Source organism: Stigmatopora nigra, chromosome 14, assembly GCF_051989575.1.
Source record: "Stigmatopora nigra isolate UIUO_SnigA chromosome 14, RoL_Snig_1.1, whole genome shotgun sequence".
Taxonomy (NCBI): Eukaryota; Metazoa; Chordata; class Actinopteri; order Syngnathiformes; family Syngnathidae; genus Stigmatopora; species Stigmatopora nigra.
In genome coordinates this window covers 7,004,937-7,023,864 of record NC_135521.1, presented here as the reverse complement: position 1 = coordinate 7,023,864, position 18,928 = coordinate 7,004,937, and the positions used below count along the sequence as shown (strand labels likewise).

The window sequence follows — 18,928 nt, the reverse complement described above, 5'->3', positions numbered from 1 at the left end:
TGTTTACACACAAATACTTTTAATTGAATCTAACACGATTACACATGTTAACCCATTCATGCATGAATTATTACACGTATTGTTGTTGTTTTTTTGTTTAGCCTTACAAGGGACTCATTTACATTGTTAGCTGTCTTTGGCAGCTCAAAACATCCAATCCATCTTAATAGGATGCACTCAAATTGATTATATGCTGTTAATAGCATCGATACACGAATTCACAGCGATCTTCCCGGTTTCTAAGGAAATGAACGTCTATTGCCATGCGATGAATTAAATACAATAAAACAACAACAATTTTCATGTTACTATTGTACAATTTGATTCCATATAAATCCAAAGAACAGTCGAACGAAGTCATCAGCTTGTTTTGCAGAACGCTTGTGTAAAACGTGACGTCTGCGACGTGCGATTTGCCTTTACTGGTCTGGCAAAACCAAACAAAACAATCCATGTCTTCGAATTAAGATATTTGTTAGCCAAAGGGAAGTCGAAACCTAGCGCAAATATTAAAGCCGGGCGGGGTCACTATTTGGCAGCTGCTTGGTTCTCTTTGCGCTGTTGCTGAGAAAAGAAGGCGGGGAGGGGGGAGTATTTAGCGACTCAGTCCCCGGAGGTTTGCGCTCGATCTCGGCGACGACTTGCAACAGCAAAGCGGGCATCGAACAGGCAGGCGGCTGTTCCTCTTTTTTTATGCAAGGATCTTGTGTGCAACGAGCCCGAAGAGTTGTCTGCAGGGTCCGCTGTGATCCTACAGTTTTATTTTTGAGATCCGACCCCCCGAACCGGGGGTTAGACGCCAGCGGGCTATCCGGTGACAGCAAACCCGGAATCGATGCTCCTTGGCCCGCGTCCGTGCTTGTTTTGACCTGGTAAGCCTGGCTTTAGCTTCCTTGTGCTAATAGCTTAGCTTCTCTCATTCACTTTCAATGGAGGTGAAGCTAAAAGGCTAAAACTGACGCGGATGAGCATTGTTACGTTAGGAAAACGATGTGCATAACACACGAATGAAATTATATTTTTTATGCGGGGATTTATACACAAAATGCATTGTTATTATGAACAGAATTGGCGATTTATGGTTTAGATCGGGCTGTTTATGGGAAGCTAACGAGCGGTTTGCTGAAGGGGTAAAGGTTCGTTCCATCACATCCAAGGTTGACAAAGAGGGGGGAATATGTCTCTCATACAGCAAACGCAAGATCAATATATATACATATATTTGATTCTATCATAACAGTTGACGTGTACACGATCGGCTCATTTTTTACAATTCCTGGTGCGTTAAACGCCATTTTTATTACACCTGTCATGATAAGTTGTAAAATAAAAATCTGCTTTTACTTGCGTTTACATAACGATCATTTTGCAATATGCATGTATTAACTATGTATACTTGTCGTTGTAATACTTTCAGTCATGCCTTACCTTTTGCTGGAATGCGTTCAGAAATGTTTTTAGGAAATATCTCCACGCCGGAAGTCAAAGCAAGCGTACGTGATTTCTATTAGGTTTGATTCACTGGATGCTAACTATAAGCTCACAGTTACCAAAAGGGGTGCAAAGCGTGTTTAGACTTATTAACCCTATTATTTTTTGGATATTGGTTTAAGCTTCTCCCGTGCGAAAGATGCTCCAGATCAATCAATAAATCATTTTGCAAGTTTACTTGTCCACCAAGCACATTTTCTTTCTTACAAATGCATTAAAACATGCAGATTTTTTTGTTTCCATGCCAATAACATCGTTTTTATGTAGATCGGTGCTTGAAGATGACATTATTTATTGCATATGTACATTTATTTTTATTATCATACAAAATATTATTTAATCATAAATAATATTTATCATATCAAATTTAAATGTAATATTTTCTTGTAATTGTAATAATATTTCATTCAGTTGCCCATTAATATGAATCCCCTCTTTCATCATACATATTCATTATCTGTTATTTTTGTGATGCCTCACTATTGTCCTTTTTTCCATTGTCTTTTAGTGGTGATCCATTATTCCTATAATTGTGTAAAAAGTGTCAAATGCACTTGAAAGGCTTCGACTTGCATAGCAGAATTATTCATCAAAATGCTGAAAAGAGGATGCTTAGAAAGAACTGTGTGACTTTGAAAGCGAGAATGTTCTCGCCTACTTTAGATGCCACAGTGCTGATAAATTATTGAGCTATCCCCAGGCGGGGGTCAGTGGCTATTCGGGTCATGGTATCTCTTTGCTGTTAAAAAAAAAAAAAAAAAAAAAAAAAGCCTTGGAGACTCATTTTGTAAAGCAGCCTGGCAATTTATCGACTTTGTAAATTGGATTGCACACAATAGGAGCAAAACATTTGCCAAACGGATTCACAAGGCTGAGAACAATACCGACTGAATTTTCAGAGATTTTCAAAAGCAAAAATATTTTGTTTAGGAAAGAAAACATATTGGCAAAAGTCACTCTTCAGCACTGAAGAAATTACTGACATATTTGGTGTTGAAAGGCTAAAAAAACAATTTTAAATTGACTCAAAACGATGAATTCACATTCAATATACAAGTCCATTCATTTTGACACAGCTTATTTATCATTATCTTTTTCACCAGACAGTGACAATTCTTCTACCTAATATTGCAAGTTTCCCACCTGGAAGAATTTTGTTTTATTTATTAATTTCAGGCCCCTCAATGTGCTTTCTCTGCCTGTCATTCCCAGGGAAATTTCCACACCATCAAGTGTGCATCCCTAAAAACAAATCCTGCCATTCTCAGGCAGTCCCGCCGTGTCTCCAATTATTTTCTAAGGGCCCATTCACTTCAATACTATACTCAAATAACACTCACCTCTCCCCTGTCATTTCCATCTGCTTTCCAAGCGGTGGGTTTACAGGGCAACTGTGAAGCATAAAGGTAACAAAGAGACCACATGAAAACAGCGACCAAGCGGGCAAACTAGCAGGAAGTAACAAGTTATCGATAATATAAAACAATAGAGGGGGGGAACAATAACAAAGTGGATCGCACACCCTGCTAAAGCTCATCGAGCAAGATCCATTTTTATATAACAGAGCAAATACCTAATGATTTTTTTCTTCACACCTATATAAACATTAAATACATTTTCCCGTATTTAGTAGAGTTTTGGTATGTGAGTGTGGGTGGAAAGTAGGTGATAGGTGTAGTGAGCCACTCTGTCACATGCTGATCAGATTTAATCCAGTTTCGCATTATGTGGCTCAAAGTTTCCGGTTTAATATGATTTGGCTGCTGGATAAATTAGTTTTATAAATTAACTGTTCTGCAATAGGTTACTTGCCCTTATTTATATTTATATTTATTGCCAGGTTTAGCTCAGATGGAAACAAGCAGAATGGTGAACTGTGACACAGTTTAAAAAATAAAAAAAAAGCATATTGTCAGGTGGTTGGTAGATGATATGCATGGTTCATTCCAGTTATATGGATAAGGATCGTCTCACATATTTTTGTAATAAGCATGTATGATTCATTTCTAAACGAAGAAATAAAGTTTAGTTTTTGCACAAGTGTTTTTACCCAAAGTCAGTGATTAAAAAAATTTCAACAACTCATCAATCGTTTCCATTTGGTCTCGAGATGCTACTACAGCACTATGGTTTCTCTTTTAAAATTTTCCTTTGTGGGGCTTTGTGTTAATATAGGACCTTTCTTCCCAATAATAGGATTTTCTTCTAGCTTTTGAAGCTTAGACTTGAGTTCAGTTTGTTTTGCTCTGTTCAGCTCAACAATGATTAATGAGAGTGTTTATAAACAAAAACACTACAACGAAATCCACAGCTAAAAAAGCAAATAATATGCGCACTGCCATACACACTGTGATGTCCAAATCATCTCCTACATACAAATACTTGTAAAATAATAAATATAACGAAGAGGAAAATTAAAAGAGAAAAGGTCCCAGTGGGAGTCCACCAATGTTGTTGTTGTTACAAATATGCTTTTCTTACGCAAGCGCATTTTTGCCAATGCGGATATCTTGGCCGGAATCTTAACTGATTTTCATATTTGTCTCCACCCTCCGCTTTTATCTGCTTTCATTTTCTTTCCCTTTCCGCCACCTCCCTTGACCCTTCCATTCGTTTTTAGTTCGAAAAAGGAATCCTGCAAGAAGGATTAGCGGTCCGTCAATGAGGAACTACCGGCTCATCTTTTGCCACAACCTGAAGCAGCCATAGATGGTTCAGTGTTTCGCTGTCTAGGGAGGAGTGCACAGGACACACTTTCACTGCTACACGGTAAGAGAATATACACACAAAAGTTGCGTAACGTTAACACAAAAAGTTGGATGAAGGGGCAAGTTTTTGCTATTTTTCGGCCACTACTTGCAATTTATAAGGAATAACTAAAGTGTAATGGAGTTTGAAAAAAAAGTTGTGCTTGACTACATAGTTGTTTTCTTTTTCGATGTACATGAGGCAATATTAGGCAAAGTGTAAACACCTGATTACGTTTTTTTTTGTTTTGTTTTTAGACGTGACGGATTTAGCGTGGTTGTGGTGAGTAGGAGGAGGGGACCATGAGGAAGAGTACGTCTCCATTGCCAGGCAACGAAGGCGGGGGCTCAGCCGGCACCACCCGTGTTTTCGGCGTGCCCCTGGAGGAGGTGACGCGCACGCCAACGCTTGGCGGGATGGAGGTCCCGGCGCTTGTCAAGGATATCGTGGACTACGTCGAGGAGCATGGTGAGTTACGTGCCAACGTTTGCGTTATTTGTGGCTTTTTCAATTCTTTTGAATGCTTTTTCTTTGAAAAATTGGCCATCTAGCGTATAGTCATCATACCAAATGGCTGTAAAGATGATGAATCATGGCTATAGAAAGTTTCCTTTTTCCCAATATAGTCATATCGCACTATTGTAAAATAAAAATGATCATCCCTCAGGGGCTTGACTTAATGAGTACATGAGGTTACATAAGTCTTTAAACTCCGCTGGCCTTTGCCAGTGTGTCCAATAGCCCTCTGCTGTGAGTCATGAAGTTATTCAGCCCGTCAAAAGACTTTAATCTCTTCTTTAACATGTGACTGGTTGTGGTCCCATTGTATAAACCTCAGTTTAGCATTAAAGAGCTCTTTTAGAAGGAAAACATTGAAACTCGCTGCAAAAATGCAGAAAAAAATGGCACATCTTACATGATATGCCAAGTAAACACCACAAATTGCATTTTGTTGAGAACATGTTGAGAAAGTTCCCATTAAAACCATCATGTAAGCTAACCTGTTTTTTGTTGTTGTGACATATTCAGTTGCTCTTTGAACGTGTAATAAGATAGGACCTACCTGTTTTGCATTTTCAGGCCATCTGGACTTGGAGGGTCTCTTCCTGGTCAATGGCAATGCCGAGCGCGTGGACTGGCTGCGGCGGCGCTACGACAACGGCGAGGAGGTGGCGCTGGACAAAGAGGCGGACTTGGCGTCGGCCGTCAGTCTACTTCGACTCTTCCTGCAGGAACTGCCCGAGCCTGTAATCCCTGAGCCCATCCAGGGACTCATCTTGCAGCTCCACCAAGGTGCGCCACATGATACCATGTCAAGAGTGACAAACTCTCCTTTTTCCACATAGCTGGCGGCCATCATGTGTAGGGCTTTCGGTGGTTGCAACCTAGATCTGAAAAAGCGCCCCTGATAACACAAGAATATAATTCATGATAAGAAGTTTCAGGTTTATTTTTAAAGCACCTTCACCACAGAAAACCAAACGTGATTTCGCCACCTGCACCATAAAAATAATCACTGTAGATTTGGCTGGAACTAATCTGAAGACAGTAACCCAAACAACACTCAAATTGTAGGGGTGGACTTTTGAAGTACTACATTAATTACCAGATATTAAATTCACAAAGATGTAGATTAGTTTTAATGGCTTTATAATCACATCTGCTTTTGATGGCTCTTCTGCTGGGTCATTTTGTCCTCTCTTTTTACTCTTATCATCTCACATAATCTGCTGTAATCCCCTTGACTGTCACGGGGAAGTCTTACCTTTTTTGGTCCATTTTTTACAAATCTCATTTTCACTGTGCCACCTCTCAAAAAAGATCATGGTAACTCGGTCGGCGTTTTTTTTTCCGAGGGAATGTCTGTTCAAAGTGCAGAAATACAATGGACTTTCTATTATTAAACCTCCCAGAAGAGGAGCTGTAGCCATTTCCTGTTAAGCAATAGCACTAATTAAAATAGGTCGAGTCACTTACATTCAGAGTTGTGGTTTTATTTGCCTCCTATCAGAAAACGGCAGCGAGGAGGAGCTTTGCCGCAACTTGAAGTTCCTGCTCCAGCAGCTTCCGCAGCTCAACTACGGCTTGCTTCGCTTCTTGTGTCGTTTCTTGGCCAGCGTGGCGGCGCTGCAAGAGGAGAGCTGGAACGTTGGAGCGCTCGCCGCCGTCTTTGGACCCGACATCTTCCAGTAAGACTGCCATCTGCGGACTGATTCAGTAGTAGATGTTGCCATTTGATAGTTGTATTTATCACTGTTTGTATAAAGTCAAGTGTCTTAATACTTTTGGATCAAACCAGTATTTCATAGACATGTGTTAAAGCACGCTGTTGTCTTGGTCAAACAGTCTGTCCACGGAGGGCGAGGACCTGCGCGACCAGGAGTCTGTCAGTCGCTTCCTGGCCGAGCTGTTGGATAACCAGGAGGGACTGTTTGACTCGGAGGACGACGACATCTCCACGACCAACGACTACAGTTCCATCAACGAACAGGTACCTATTTAGGATGATCGTGATATAATCAGCATGTCACAGCAGGTAAACAAGAAAATGATCAGACTGAAATGATCAGGAGGCTAAGAAAAGATTGTCATTGTATGATGGAATACGCCCAATCAAAATTACTAACCGATTTCAGGAAGCAACGCCAACCATTGTGTAAACTGAGTAAAAGGTCCTGTTGATAACACTTGATAAGATCAAATCCATTCATTGTGACTATACTACTTATACAGCGCTATATAAATGGTGCCTTGAGCAAATAGATTGAGGAGCAGATGTTCTTACTGCTCTTTTCAAACACTAAAATCAAAATACAGAAAATATCAACATATATTTTACAGGGGAGCATTTGTCTGTCAACATATAGACATGACATCAACAGCCCAATGAACTTTGGGTGACCTTTTTATATGATGTTGTCGGATTAGCAAATAGTGTATTCACTTGAAGCAATTTACAAATGTGTTCCTCTCACCAATTTGCTTGAGTCATCGTCGTGCACGGCAGCATTCTGGATGTGACCGTGCAAGAATCTCCCAGTAGCCAATAAGAGCGGTTTTGTCCGCTGTGTTGCCATGGCGACACGCAGACAGATGGCTGTATTGTCCAGACCAGTGCAGAGGAGAAACTGGAAGCAGTGAAAGACGATATATGAATGTCATGTAAATGTTAGCAGGAATTATGTAATATCTAGACATTGCATGCCAAGTATTATACCATTACCTCCTGTGTAAGAATGCATTTTTTTTAAATCACTAAGATGTAAAATGTGTGCTAAAAATAATAATTGTGTGAGGGTGGACCATTTTCTTGACAATGCACACTTGGGGTCAATTAATATGTAAATGTTGCGGAAAATGACCCCCTAACTCATGCTCAGCTTTTTGACCTGATTCCCCTACCCGAACTCATGACCCCCCCATCTTGCTCACCTGCTGTTTGTGTGTGCCTAAATTTAGATGTGTTATGAAACGCCTCTGTAGCCTAAATGTCATGGTTGAGTTACATCAAACGATAACCTCATTTGGACCCTAGGGGTGACATGGCACCCCCTTTAGGGGGGGTATCGTGGTACTGGAGACGGCGGGCATTGTAAAGTTACATAGTCATCACATTCAATCATCTTCAGAACTGCTTATCTTCTCACGAGGGTCGTGGGGGGTGCTGGATTTGAACGTAACCTTGGGAATTGGATGTGTGCTGTGCTTTTATACTTTTTACATGCAGATTTCAGAACATTTTCAGATGTTTGTCGTATGTTAAAGTAGCTCACTTGGTTGAAATCAAACCCTTACTCGGTCTTCGTACACTAAAACGTTGTCACGAATGTCACTGACGATGATAGACTTCCGACTCGTTTTGCAAGGCAAGGTGACATTGGGCTTTTCTGTTTAGATTACGGAGCTGCTGGACGATGATAAGTGTGAGGCGGAGTGCGAGGAACTGCCTCGAGATGGCGACGACACCGCTTCAAATTCACCGCAACACGCTGATGACCCAACCAACAGGTGAGTGCTTCATTATTGAAATAAATGATTTATGTAAACCCTGGGTGTGTGTGTGTGTGTGTGTGTCTGTGTATGTGTGTGTGTGTGTGTGTGTGTGTGTGTGTGTGTGCGTGCGTGCGTGCGTGCGTGCGTGCGTGCGTGCGTGCGTGCGTGTGCGCGTGTGTGTGTGTTTATGTGTCACTGATCGTATTTAGTGCATCATTAATCTTTTCGGCGGCTCATGAGTTTGTGGCAATGTTTTCAAAATGGCCTTCGCATTCAGTCTATTTTAATGTTTGACGGTCACGCCAACCTTGACGACTTCCAAATGGCGTGCGCCAGTTGAATCATATCACAAGCACCAAATTGAACATTTTTCATTTGATTTATATACATAAAACTGGATTATTTCATTACTACTTCAGTGTGCAAAAGTGCAAGGCCACTTGGTAGGACAGTTCCCTTGTTGGGGACTTACCTAACTTCTTGTATCTCAGTTTTGGTCATCTGATCTCCTTTTAAGATGATCACCATGTGGTCCTGTTATCAGACAAATGCACATTAGACATTTCACACTTAGGTTCATTTGCATAACATGTTTGTTCAGTTCAAATAGTTTTGATTGATCTGTGTGTTGTGATAACTTCCAGCGACATCTAACGAACGCAGTGTCCGCATGCCCTGCGTCTTTGTGGCTAATGTCTGCTTTGGAGACGCAATATGAAGGATTTGTGCATGTCTTCATGTAGCAGCTGGCAGTGTAAAGCCAGACTCATTGGATCTTTGCCTCTCATTGGATTGTTTTAGTTGGTATTAACGTACGCGAGACCTGCCAGCCGGGAGGATTAAGGCCGAAATGTCTGCTTTCGGGTCTGGCCAGTGACTTTGGCAAAAAATCATTTAATCGCTACTGATCCACTGCTCAAGTGTGTATCAAGGCTGTAACCTGAACAAGGCCATGGTCATTCCTATCACTACACTACACACACACTGTGTAATGGATATCATAAAATGATGTCTTACAAAAGAGCCCATCATAGCAATTTTGCCAACTCCTTGTAATGTTTTACACTGTTACAATGTTGGCTGCTCTTCCCTGGCCTTTCAATGTGTTAAAGTTCATAGGCTGACTGTGCATAAAAATCACAGTGAAAAATCTATACAAACTAGTTACCGTCGACCTTCCCTCGCAACATTTTAGCAAAAGATAAATGAGTCTGTCAGCAGGACATGTGAGCTTTGAGCTAAGTAATGTTGAACCCGCACGGTGACACTCGGCGAATGTCAGCGGAAAAATAGTGAGAGCCCAATGGAAGCTTTGAATTCAAATGCAAGTGTGTATAGACTTGGCTAAACATTGCCCTGACCTATATCTTTTACACGTGCCAATGCGCATTAAATGGGTGCTTGGACACCCTGCATGTGTCAGTTTAAATATTACATAGCACATATGATGACAGTAGAATGCTTCAGCCTGACCAAACATTCTCACTTGTTACTAATCAGACAAGATTGATGGGATTACTGAAGCAATGCAAATTGCAAAGTGTTGTTTTAGCAATTCTGCAAAGACTATTATTTAACAAAAACATCATCCAATAGAACAAAGACCTCAACCAAGGCTCCATTTATTGATTACGACAACATATTTTTTTGTCATTCATGACAATAAGGTTGGTTTATCCATAAAACAAAGGCCAGTCTTTTTCTAAATTAATTTGTTATAAGCAGAAATATGCTTTTGATATTAAAGTTTAGAATGTAAAAGGCAAAAAATCCTTTTATAAAGCAGACTGTACAATGTGCCACCAAGTTCAGGAAATATCAGATAAAGACAATCCAAGGTTATTTTTAGTCCGGTTTTGATGTCCTGTCTGCACAGCAACAGGGGAAAACAGACCTTGCCATCAGTCAATTTGCACACAAACAACTTCTCCCCATTTCCACTCGTACGTTGACAGTCTATTTTCGAAGCGTGAAAGCAACTGATATTTGAACGTAAAGGTGCAAGAAGAAGGCTGCTATAGGGTTGTTCTTCAAAACAAACCCACGAGGGTGTTAGAGGGAAACGGGGGCCTCTCAACACATGCCGTGTTTATCGCCCTAAACCAAAGCGGGAAACGGTAGGCTTTCTGTCACTTGCATGACTTGTGCAAAATGTCATACACTGGAACCCTTCAGTGTTTTTTCTTGACTTAGTGACACACCTTTTTAAAATTCTGTTGTGATTCTTGGCACTAGCACTTCCATAACCCATTGGGTTCAAAAGTATTGTGATAAAACACACATTTATACATCATGCATATCACAGAGTGAGAGTTTAAGCCAAAACTAAATTGAATCTTTACCCAAAAAAGTCCCTTCCCTACTTCACCCCTCATGTTCTAACTTGCATGCTGTTCTGGTGTCCTTAACTTTCCTGGCCCCGCTTTGGGTCTTCGCTGTGGTAACGAGATCCGCCAAGTGTCCCAGATAGGACTCGCGGCTCATCACTTCCCTTCTTACCGCTTTCCCGTGAAGGTTTTGCCCCCCTCCCCATTTCTGTCAGTGTGCTCCTTGTAACTCAACTTGAAAATCCTAATTACTTGAAATCATTGTCAAATGTAGTTCATTAGAAGGATTTATGTAACCTCACTCATATCTGCCAAGCGAACAATTTGAGAGCATCAGAGTATAACATTTCTACAGCATCTTTACCTGCATATAAACATCCACCTAACTAGCCTACATTTTGCATTGGCTCTAATTACATTTGTATTGAATTACAGAACACTCACTTTCACTGCTCAAAGCTACATTTTGCACTCACTTTCAACATTAACTATTTTTTCCCCATTAAATGCCCGCGGTCAAACGATATCTCAATGAAGGTGAAACATGTAGGTCAAATAAAGACCCACGGCCAACTGCTTGATAGTTATTGACACAACTGCCGTTAATTATTTACATTTTGGAAAAAAAAGAACCTGTACACGAAAAGGGCTGAAATGACAGAAAGTGAACTTACTAAAGCGATGACCGACTTTACTGCTTCTCTTCGAAGTTGAGTGAGTTCAGTGTCCTCGTTTTGGGACGTCAAATAATGTGGGGGATCCTGTGTGGAATTATGCAGACAAGGCTCATGGTAAGGATTATCTCAAAATATGGCTTTACAACAGTTTAATCAATAGACAGGTCTAAAACCTAGACCTAACAACAAAGTATTGTGATATATATTATTATATCAGTGCATCGTCAGTACCAATTGTCAAAATTCCAAAGCACTTTCCCACAGACACAATTTCCAAATTTCACATATTTACTTTGTTTACTTTTACACCATGCACGCCAAACAGACGACCATTCATGCACACGTGTATTTCAATCACGGCACTGAATACCTGAGGGGGGCACGGGCCTCTCTAGGCAGGAAAATCTGGACCCTGAGGTCAAAGAAAGTTAAGAGCTGTGCTTTATGAAATGGTATGGCTCAATAAATGTTGTTTACGTTCGTGCAACGCTCATTGGTTGCTCCTGTCAATCATTCCCTCCATCTCCAACACAAGCTGAAAAAACTGGCTTCAAAAAACTCTATCCCCTCCCCTAGTGCCACCTCCCACTTTTCGCCTGCCCTGCGTCTCTTTTACCTCCATTCGGATTGGCTGACAGGCATCTAGGTTTCCGCCTAGATTTTTGCAGGCCCGCCCTCCAGCCTGCCGTCGTTGTTGCCAGGTTACATCAGAACTTCACTTGAGCGGCAGTGGATGTAGGATGCGCACGGGTGGCGCTCTCAAGGTAGCAGCTGGATGGTTTTCGCCCTAGGGGAGATCACAGTGGCCAGTTAAATAGACGCAGTGGTCTTTTGTTTTGGTCTTTTTTTTTGTTCGAGTTCTGTGTCAAAAGTGGTAGAGGCAACCATGAGGATGTCATGTGAGGTCCTGCTGCAGAGGTAAATACACTGCTTGTGTAACTTACTGATGAATGAATGCATATGTTGTGGTTAGGAATTTTGGCCGGAGCGCTTTTCATACAGACCGTATCATCTTGAAATCTAGTACACAGAATATTTATCTAGAATCTGCAAATATTTGTTGCATTTTTAAAAAGCTTTTTTTCTCATTTGATTAAAGCATCTATTAAAATGGTATAATAAAAGTCAATTAAATGCTTGATGCATGTTTTTATAAAATTTCTACATGAACAAATCATAACCAGCATAGTGTTATATTTGAGTAATTATCATTTTTAAAAGATAAATGAAATATATTTATCTTTTTAACTAAGTTTTGATGGTTTTAAAGAAAATAAGTGTCATTTACACAAACATGATTTTATCTTTTGCTCTTTTTAAATATATATATATTACATTTAGCCAAGTGTATTCAATTTTTTAATTAATTGAATTGATGAAAAAAATGTATCACATGAAATTGGAAACTTTTGCATCCACTTTCAATTTTTCTCTTATCACCTTGTCCCTCTGACTCTGCAACTTATCTGTCTCCAAAAACGAATGTGGCCATGGGACACAAAAAAATTCCCACCCCATCTTTCTACGTCCTTGCCTCCCCTGAGGAGCTGCAAATGCTTTGCATGCAGCTAGCAGATCTGTTTGTGACGTAGGCAGGTTTTTGCTGACTCGCTGACAGCGACATCTCCAGTGAGCTGCAGCCTGCCGTCACTCGCTGCTTATGTTAATACTTAGTCTGCTCGTATACGTAACGGAAACTGTTACGATCGCCGCCGCTTAGTACGACGCGATCGTGGAGGCGAAGTTGAACCCAGATGCAGAGTCGCCGAAGGAATGGAAAGGTGAGGCAGATCCGTAGCTCTTGTAGGTTGATTTATTGAACGGGGTAACATAACTTCAACAACTTAGCTTGTCCACTCATTACAAACGAAAGTACATGCGGCGGGGCGTCATGAAACAGCAATGACTACGAGGATTAACAGGAAACGAAACCAGAACTAAACCAGTACTACACCAGGACGAAACCAGACGATCCAACGGCGTCCACAGAAAGTCACAATGCTTAAATACCAAAAATAATCCAATCACGTAATTAGCCACAGGTGATAACTATCATGACGTCATGTCAGGAGAGGCGATCCAGCGACTCCTGACAGTACACCCCCTCTAAGGGACGGATTCTAGACGTCCCAAGGTCAATTACAACATGAGAAACGGGAACAAGCAGGGAGGGTGGGTGGGAGAGCTACAATTGTCCGGTGGTCTTCCACACCAACCCAAGAACAGACGGTGGGGTCGCTCCGGCGGGCGTCCGCGCCGGCCAGAAACGAGACGGGGCAGTGGCAAGTCTGGCGGGCGTCCGTGCCGGTCAGAAACAAGACGGGGCAGTGGCAAGTCTGGCGGGCGTCCGTGCCGGTCAGAAACTAGACGAGTCAGTGGCAGGTTTGGCGGGCGTCCGCGCCGGCCAGAAACGAAACGAGGCTGAGGTCGATCCGGCGGGCGTCCGCGCCGGCCAGAAACGAGACGAGGCGGTGGTCGATCCGGCGGGCGTCCGCGCCGGCCAGAAACGAGACGAGGCAGTGGTCGATCCGGCGGGCGTCCGCGCCGGCCAGAAACGAGACGAGTCAGTGGCCGGTCCGGCGGGCGTCCGCGTCGGCCAGGAACGAGACGAGGCTGAGGTCGATCCGGCGGGCGTCCGCGCCGGCCAAGAACGAGACGAGGCAGTGGTCGGTCCGGCAGGCATCCCAGCTGGTCCCTTAAGTCTTTGCCAAACTGCCTGCCTTCAGGAAATATTAGAAGTTTAGTACGGTCGGGCACCTTACCCTGTTTGCTCGGGGGGTGGACAGCCCTCGTCTCCCAGGAACCCGGATCATTGCTTCTCTGGACGTCGCCGGCCCCGTCCTCCAGGGGCACCGGCGAATTGCCACTCTCGACGTCACCGGCTTCTTCCTCCAGGAGCACCGGCGAATTTCCACTCTCGACGTCACCGGCTTCTTCCTCCAGGAGCACCGGCGAATTGGCACTCTCGACGTCGCCAGCCCCTTCCTCCAGGGACTCCGGCGAATTGCCTCTCTCGACGTCGCCAGTCCCTTCTTCCAGGGACTCCGGCGAATTACCACTCTTGACCTCGCCAGCCCCTACTGCCAGGGACTCCGGCGCATTGCCACTCTCGACGTCACCGGCTTCCTCCTCCAGGGGCACCAGCGAATTACCACTCTCGACGTCACCGGCTTCTTCCTCCAGGGGCACCGTCGAATTGGCACTCTCGACATCACCAGCCCCTTCCTCCAGGGACTCCGGCGAATTGCCTCTCTCGACGTCACCGGCTTCTTCCTCCAGGGGCACCGGCGAATTGGCACTCTCGACATCGCCAGCCCCTTCCTCCAGGGACTCCGGCGAATTGCCTCTCTCGATGTCGCCAGTCCCATCTCCATCGAGCGCCGGAGCATCGTCGCCACTTCTGGGCGGGCAGGCGCTGGACGGGCAGGCGCTTGGGAGAGCGGTGATTGGGAGAGCGGTGATTGGGAGAGCGGTGCTAGGGAGAGCGGTGCTAGGGAGAGCGGTGCTAGGGAGAGCGGTGCTAGAATGGCCGTCTGTCACCAGAAACCTGATCCGTGGCTTCGGTATGGGTGCGACCGGCGACCCCAAAAGCAACGGGAGTAATTTGCGTGGCCTTGGCACAGGAGCTTGGGGCACTTGAGACGGCGCGCTGGGCCGAGTAACTTCGGCCACTTGGACAGGCGTGGTCGGCCGAGTGGCTTCGGCCACTTGGAACGGGGAGGGCTGCAAAGTCCTTAGGAGCTGCTGGTACAGCGGGGTCGGCCGAGTAACTTCGGGCACTTGGAAAAGCGTGGTGGTGGTCGGAAAAGGAGCTTGGAGGGACGTGGTCGGAAAAGGAGCTTGGAGGGACGTGGTCGGAAAAGGAGCTTGGAGGGACGTGGGCGGGCGCGTAACTTGGACAGTGGTTAGTGTGTCCAGGCATTGCTTTCGTTTCGCTCTACGGCGTGGCGCTCGGCGCCTCCTCTGGGAGGACTGCACAGCACCCCCGCCACCACGCCGCGCCCCACAATTGGTGGCCAGCCCACTCTGCAATTGCTGGTCGGGGTATTTGTAATAGGAATTATCGGGGGAACAATCGGGATAATCCTCCTCCAGTGGAAGGTCTCGGGGTCCGAATTGGTCAAAGAATTCATCATCGGATTCCGAAACGCCAGCGAAAAAATCAATTTCCTCAATGATGTCCTCCTCACCAGACTCTTCAGGCTCCCTCCATGGTGAATCAATTCCTCTGGGCATAGGCATAAGATAACTTGGGCGCTCTCTGGTGGTTGTACGCACCTGGGCCTCATGATGAAACGGTAAAGGCTTCCCAGGGCGACGTGCATAGCAGTGGTGGGGCGTATGAGCACGCTGCGGCTCCAACTTTCCCACCAGCCGTGGCTCATCTCCAGCAATGATGTGCCTGAGAGCCCCGCACCACGGTGTGTTCATTACAAAATTCCTAAACGATTCTGAGGGGTTACTTATACATTCCAAGCAGTCCGGTGTCTTCGAGGTGGATGGTTTGCGGCGTCGCCGAGTGCGTCGCCGCGAGCGTGGGTGGCGCTCCGCTGGGTCCATATTGGTTGGATCGTGCTGTTACGATCGCCGCCGCTTAGTACGACGCGATCGTGGAGGCGAAGTTGAACCCAGATGCAGAGTCGCCGAAGGAATGGAAAGGTGAGGCAGATCCGTAGCTCTTGTAGGTTGATTTATTGAACGGGGTAACATAACTTCAACAACTTAGCTTGTCCACTCATTACAAACGAAAGTACATGCGGCGGGGCGTCATGAAACAGCAATGACTACGAGGATTAACAGGAAACGAAACCAGAACTAAACCAGTACTACACCAGGACGAAACCAGACGATCCAACGGCGTCCACAGAAAGTCACAATGCTTAAATACCAAAAATAATCCAATCACGTAATTAGCCACAGGTGATAACTATCATGACGTCATGTCAGGAGAGGCGATCCAGCGACTCCTGACAGGAAACCCTGTACTCATGGCCAAATGCATATACCACGGGGCATTACTAACTATTTATTTAGCATCTGACAAAAGTGCTCACTTTTACATTGTGTCATCAGTGTGTTGGGTTGACACAATCTGGCAAAGTGGGCTCGCATTCAGAAATTTGAAACAATAACAAAACATGTACCCAACTATTAAAAAAAAGATGCAAGACAGCATGTGGAAATGTTGCAGAAATGAAGCGCCTAATTGAATAGAATATACATTAGTGTGAATAATTAAATAAGTACATTTTTTGCATGGATTTTATCTGAAACGGAGGATTGTAAATCCTGTACAATAGCAGCGGGTGTTTGCTTGTTGATTATTTTTTTTTACCTCAATTTGTATTTGTTCCAGGACTCGTGTCTGACTCGTCCTCCCTGGCTTATGATATGTACTTTGTGTTCTGGCACAAATTAGGATTTACAAATTAAGCATTGCTTATAAAGGCTAATGCTGGAAGATGAGTTTGAAATAATATCTTGTACTTTTCAAATAAGTAGTACAGCCAATTATATTTTTTAGCGATCCACTAAGACTTAAGATGATAGCCTAAAGGTACACTTTTAGGAATACAATAGTTATCTTTATCTGTCAGGGAGCAGGACGAGGTCAAGGGGCTCCTCTGGGCCCACCAAGGACAAGTCATTAGGTCCTAACGGTATTGGGATGGAACATAATCCTAGGTTACATAATGTAACCCCCCACCCCCCCTCTTTAACACAAAGCAGACGGTCCTTTGAAGGTTTAAACCGCATTAGAGAGTGGCAGAAGTTGCATGTGCTCATATTTCTTATCAATGTATTAATTATTATGACTATTATTAGAGTACCTATATGAATCTTGCAAATTGAATCTATTTAGGCTGTGTAAAATGAACAGATATGACCTTAATCAAGCCCACACATTATAACAACAGAGTAGCCTAAATAACAATGTGCCCGCTACAAGTGGCCCAGCTGACTTGCCTGTGCCTTGGTGACCTTTATGAGAATCCTTGTCCTTGGTAGTCGTCTTCATTTTTGCTTCCTGTTTTGACTGGCATGCTCGCACCAAGGTCACATTCTGTGTCTATTACGGAAGTCCTGGAGAACTTGATGTTCTGAGTGTCTGTTTCTTCTCTTTGCAGCTCCCATCTCTCCCCGGTGCCCATGCTGCCTGCTGACTCGGCAGAGTGAGTACACACAAAGCGCAATTAAGATACACAGGCAGACAACTATTAGATGAACAAATGAGACAGAATTATGAAATACTGATTAGGACTCTCTTTACTCTCAGCCGGTGTATAGCATGTGGTCGATGCCAGTCTTGACATTCCGCACGGCTTCAATGAAGGCTTTAGATGGCATTTAGAAACAGCTGCATAAACAATATTACAACACCATTTTCCTATCTCGTGCAAGAAAAGGCGCCGGTTGACCTAAGGGTTTAAATAAATGGAAAGTATGATTGATAATGTGCCCCGGAATCTCCAAAGATCCTGAGGATCAAGTAGTATCTGAAAAAAAAAGTGGACGGGAACCATTACCTTTTACAGTCTAGCTCTGGCTGGGCTTCTTAGGCAATATTATGAAAAACGATGTATTCATTGTACAATGTATGTTGAGTGTAATGGACTTGACCATGTTGTGATTTCAGAATCATAGAGCGAACCATCAGGGCTGCTGTGGAGCAGCATTTCTATGATCTGAAATCCTCCATCGAACAAGACCTAAGCAACTTTGACGATCAAAAAAGGTGAGACCAAGGTGACCTAAAAATGAAATCCCGTGCATTCATGTTTCTCCTCTCAACCTTCTTTAACCTTCTTCCAGTGATACACCCGAGCCTGCAAGTTACAAAAGTGAATGTCAGAAAAAAGGAAATTCAGAAGAAACACAGGTGAGAGATGGGATTTGGAGGGTTTTTTTTTTTTGTATTGAGGCTCAACATCTTAATGCTTTTGCTCTAGGATGCATTGGTGCCCCCAGAGGACGGATTGGATATGGAGCTTGACACCCTCCGAGATGCGGAGAACAACATCAACGGCGCAAGGTAGAGAATTGATTGCTGGCTGTTCTCGCTAAAAGTTTCATCTGAACTTCACAAATAAAGATCCAAAGCTAATAAAAGTCCATTTAGTTAGTCTGCGCTCGCTTTTTATCGCCGTAGTAATTGAACCTTGTGATTGGAAGCGTTACATTTGTTGGCCAAAGTTGCTTTGTGACTGACTCGTGATGACGCGCCACGGTGACTGTGATCATTTGGATGTGGCAGTTAGTACTTTCGCAATCAAGAAAACGTGATTTTGTCACGTTTACAAGATTGGCGTTATATCACTTTATACTCTTTTACAAGTTGTTTAGGTGGTTTCCTAGCCATAAAGTTGTTTTTGTGTTGTGCTTTCAGTGAGGACCATCAGCTTGGTGACGCCAAAAGTTCGGTAAGTTAAACCCCCTAGACAAATATAATATATATATTGTGAAAAACAAATGTTTCTGATATTGCACACCACTAATACCACATATTAAACCAAACATCTCATGTATAAATATTCAACATCTAAATTCATCTTGGCTTATTTTGACATTCCAGGACTCTACTTCATGTGACCAGAACGCCAACACCAGCCAAACCTCAAGCAATGACCACACTCCTCACATCCAGCTTTTCCCTGACAGCCAATGGGATGGTGTGTAATGACACACACACAC

General features: G+C 43.7%; 1 protein-coding gene and 1 long non-coding RNA gene across 4 annotated transcripts in view; one reads left to right on the top strand and one right to left on the bottom strand.

Moving 5' to 3' along the window:
- The first annotated feature begins 459 nt into the window (after positions 1-459).
- Positions 460-18,928, top strand: part of fam13b (family with sequence similarity 13 member B) — a 23,359-nt gene continuing 4,890 nt past the window's right edge. Inside the window, exons 1-13 of one of the 3 annotated variants that reach the window (XM_077732595.1) lie at positions 460-872; positions 4,112-4,260; positions 4,497-4,707; positions 5,320-5,532; positions 6,251-6,428; positions 6,586-6,730; positions 8,135-8,247; positions 17,365-17,409; positions 17,874-17,972; positions 18,050-18,116; positions 18,187-18,269; positions 18,624-18,657; positions 18,810-18,906. In XM_077732595.1, coding sequence (XP_077588721.1) covers positions 4,542-4,707; positions 5,320-5,532; positions 6,251-6,428; positions 6,586-6,730; positions 8,135-8,247; positions 17,365-17,409; positions 17,874-17,972; positions 18,050-18,116; positions 18,187-18,269; positions 18,624-18,657; positions 18,810-18,906 — 1,240 coding nt within the window. In that variant the 5' untranslated portion in view covers positions 460-872; positions 4,112-4,260; positions 4,497-4,541. The remainder of the gene's footprint in view (positions 873-4,111; positions 4,261-4,496; positions 4,708-5,319; positions 5,533-6,250; positions 6,429-6,585; positions 6,731-8,134; positions 8,248-17,364; positions 17,410-17,873; positions 17,973-18,049; positions 18,117-18,186; positions 18,270-18,623; positions 18,658-18,809; positions 18,907-18,928) is intronic. The other 2 variants (XM_077732594.1, XM_077732596.1) reach the window with 2 other exon arrangements.
- Positions 7,277-11,322, bottom strand: LOC144207239 (uncharacterized). Its single transcript, XR_013328609.1, has 3 exons — positions 11,234-11,322; positions 8,705-8,766; positions 7,277-7,367 (listed from the first exon to the last, which is right to left on the bottom strand). It is a non-coding gene; the product is annotated as an uncharacterized LOC144207239 (long non-coding RNA).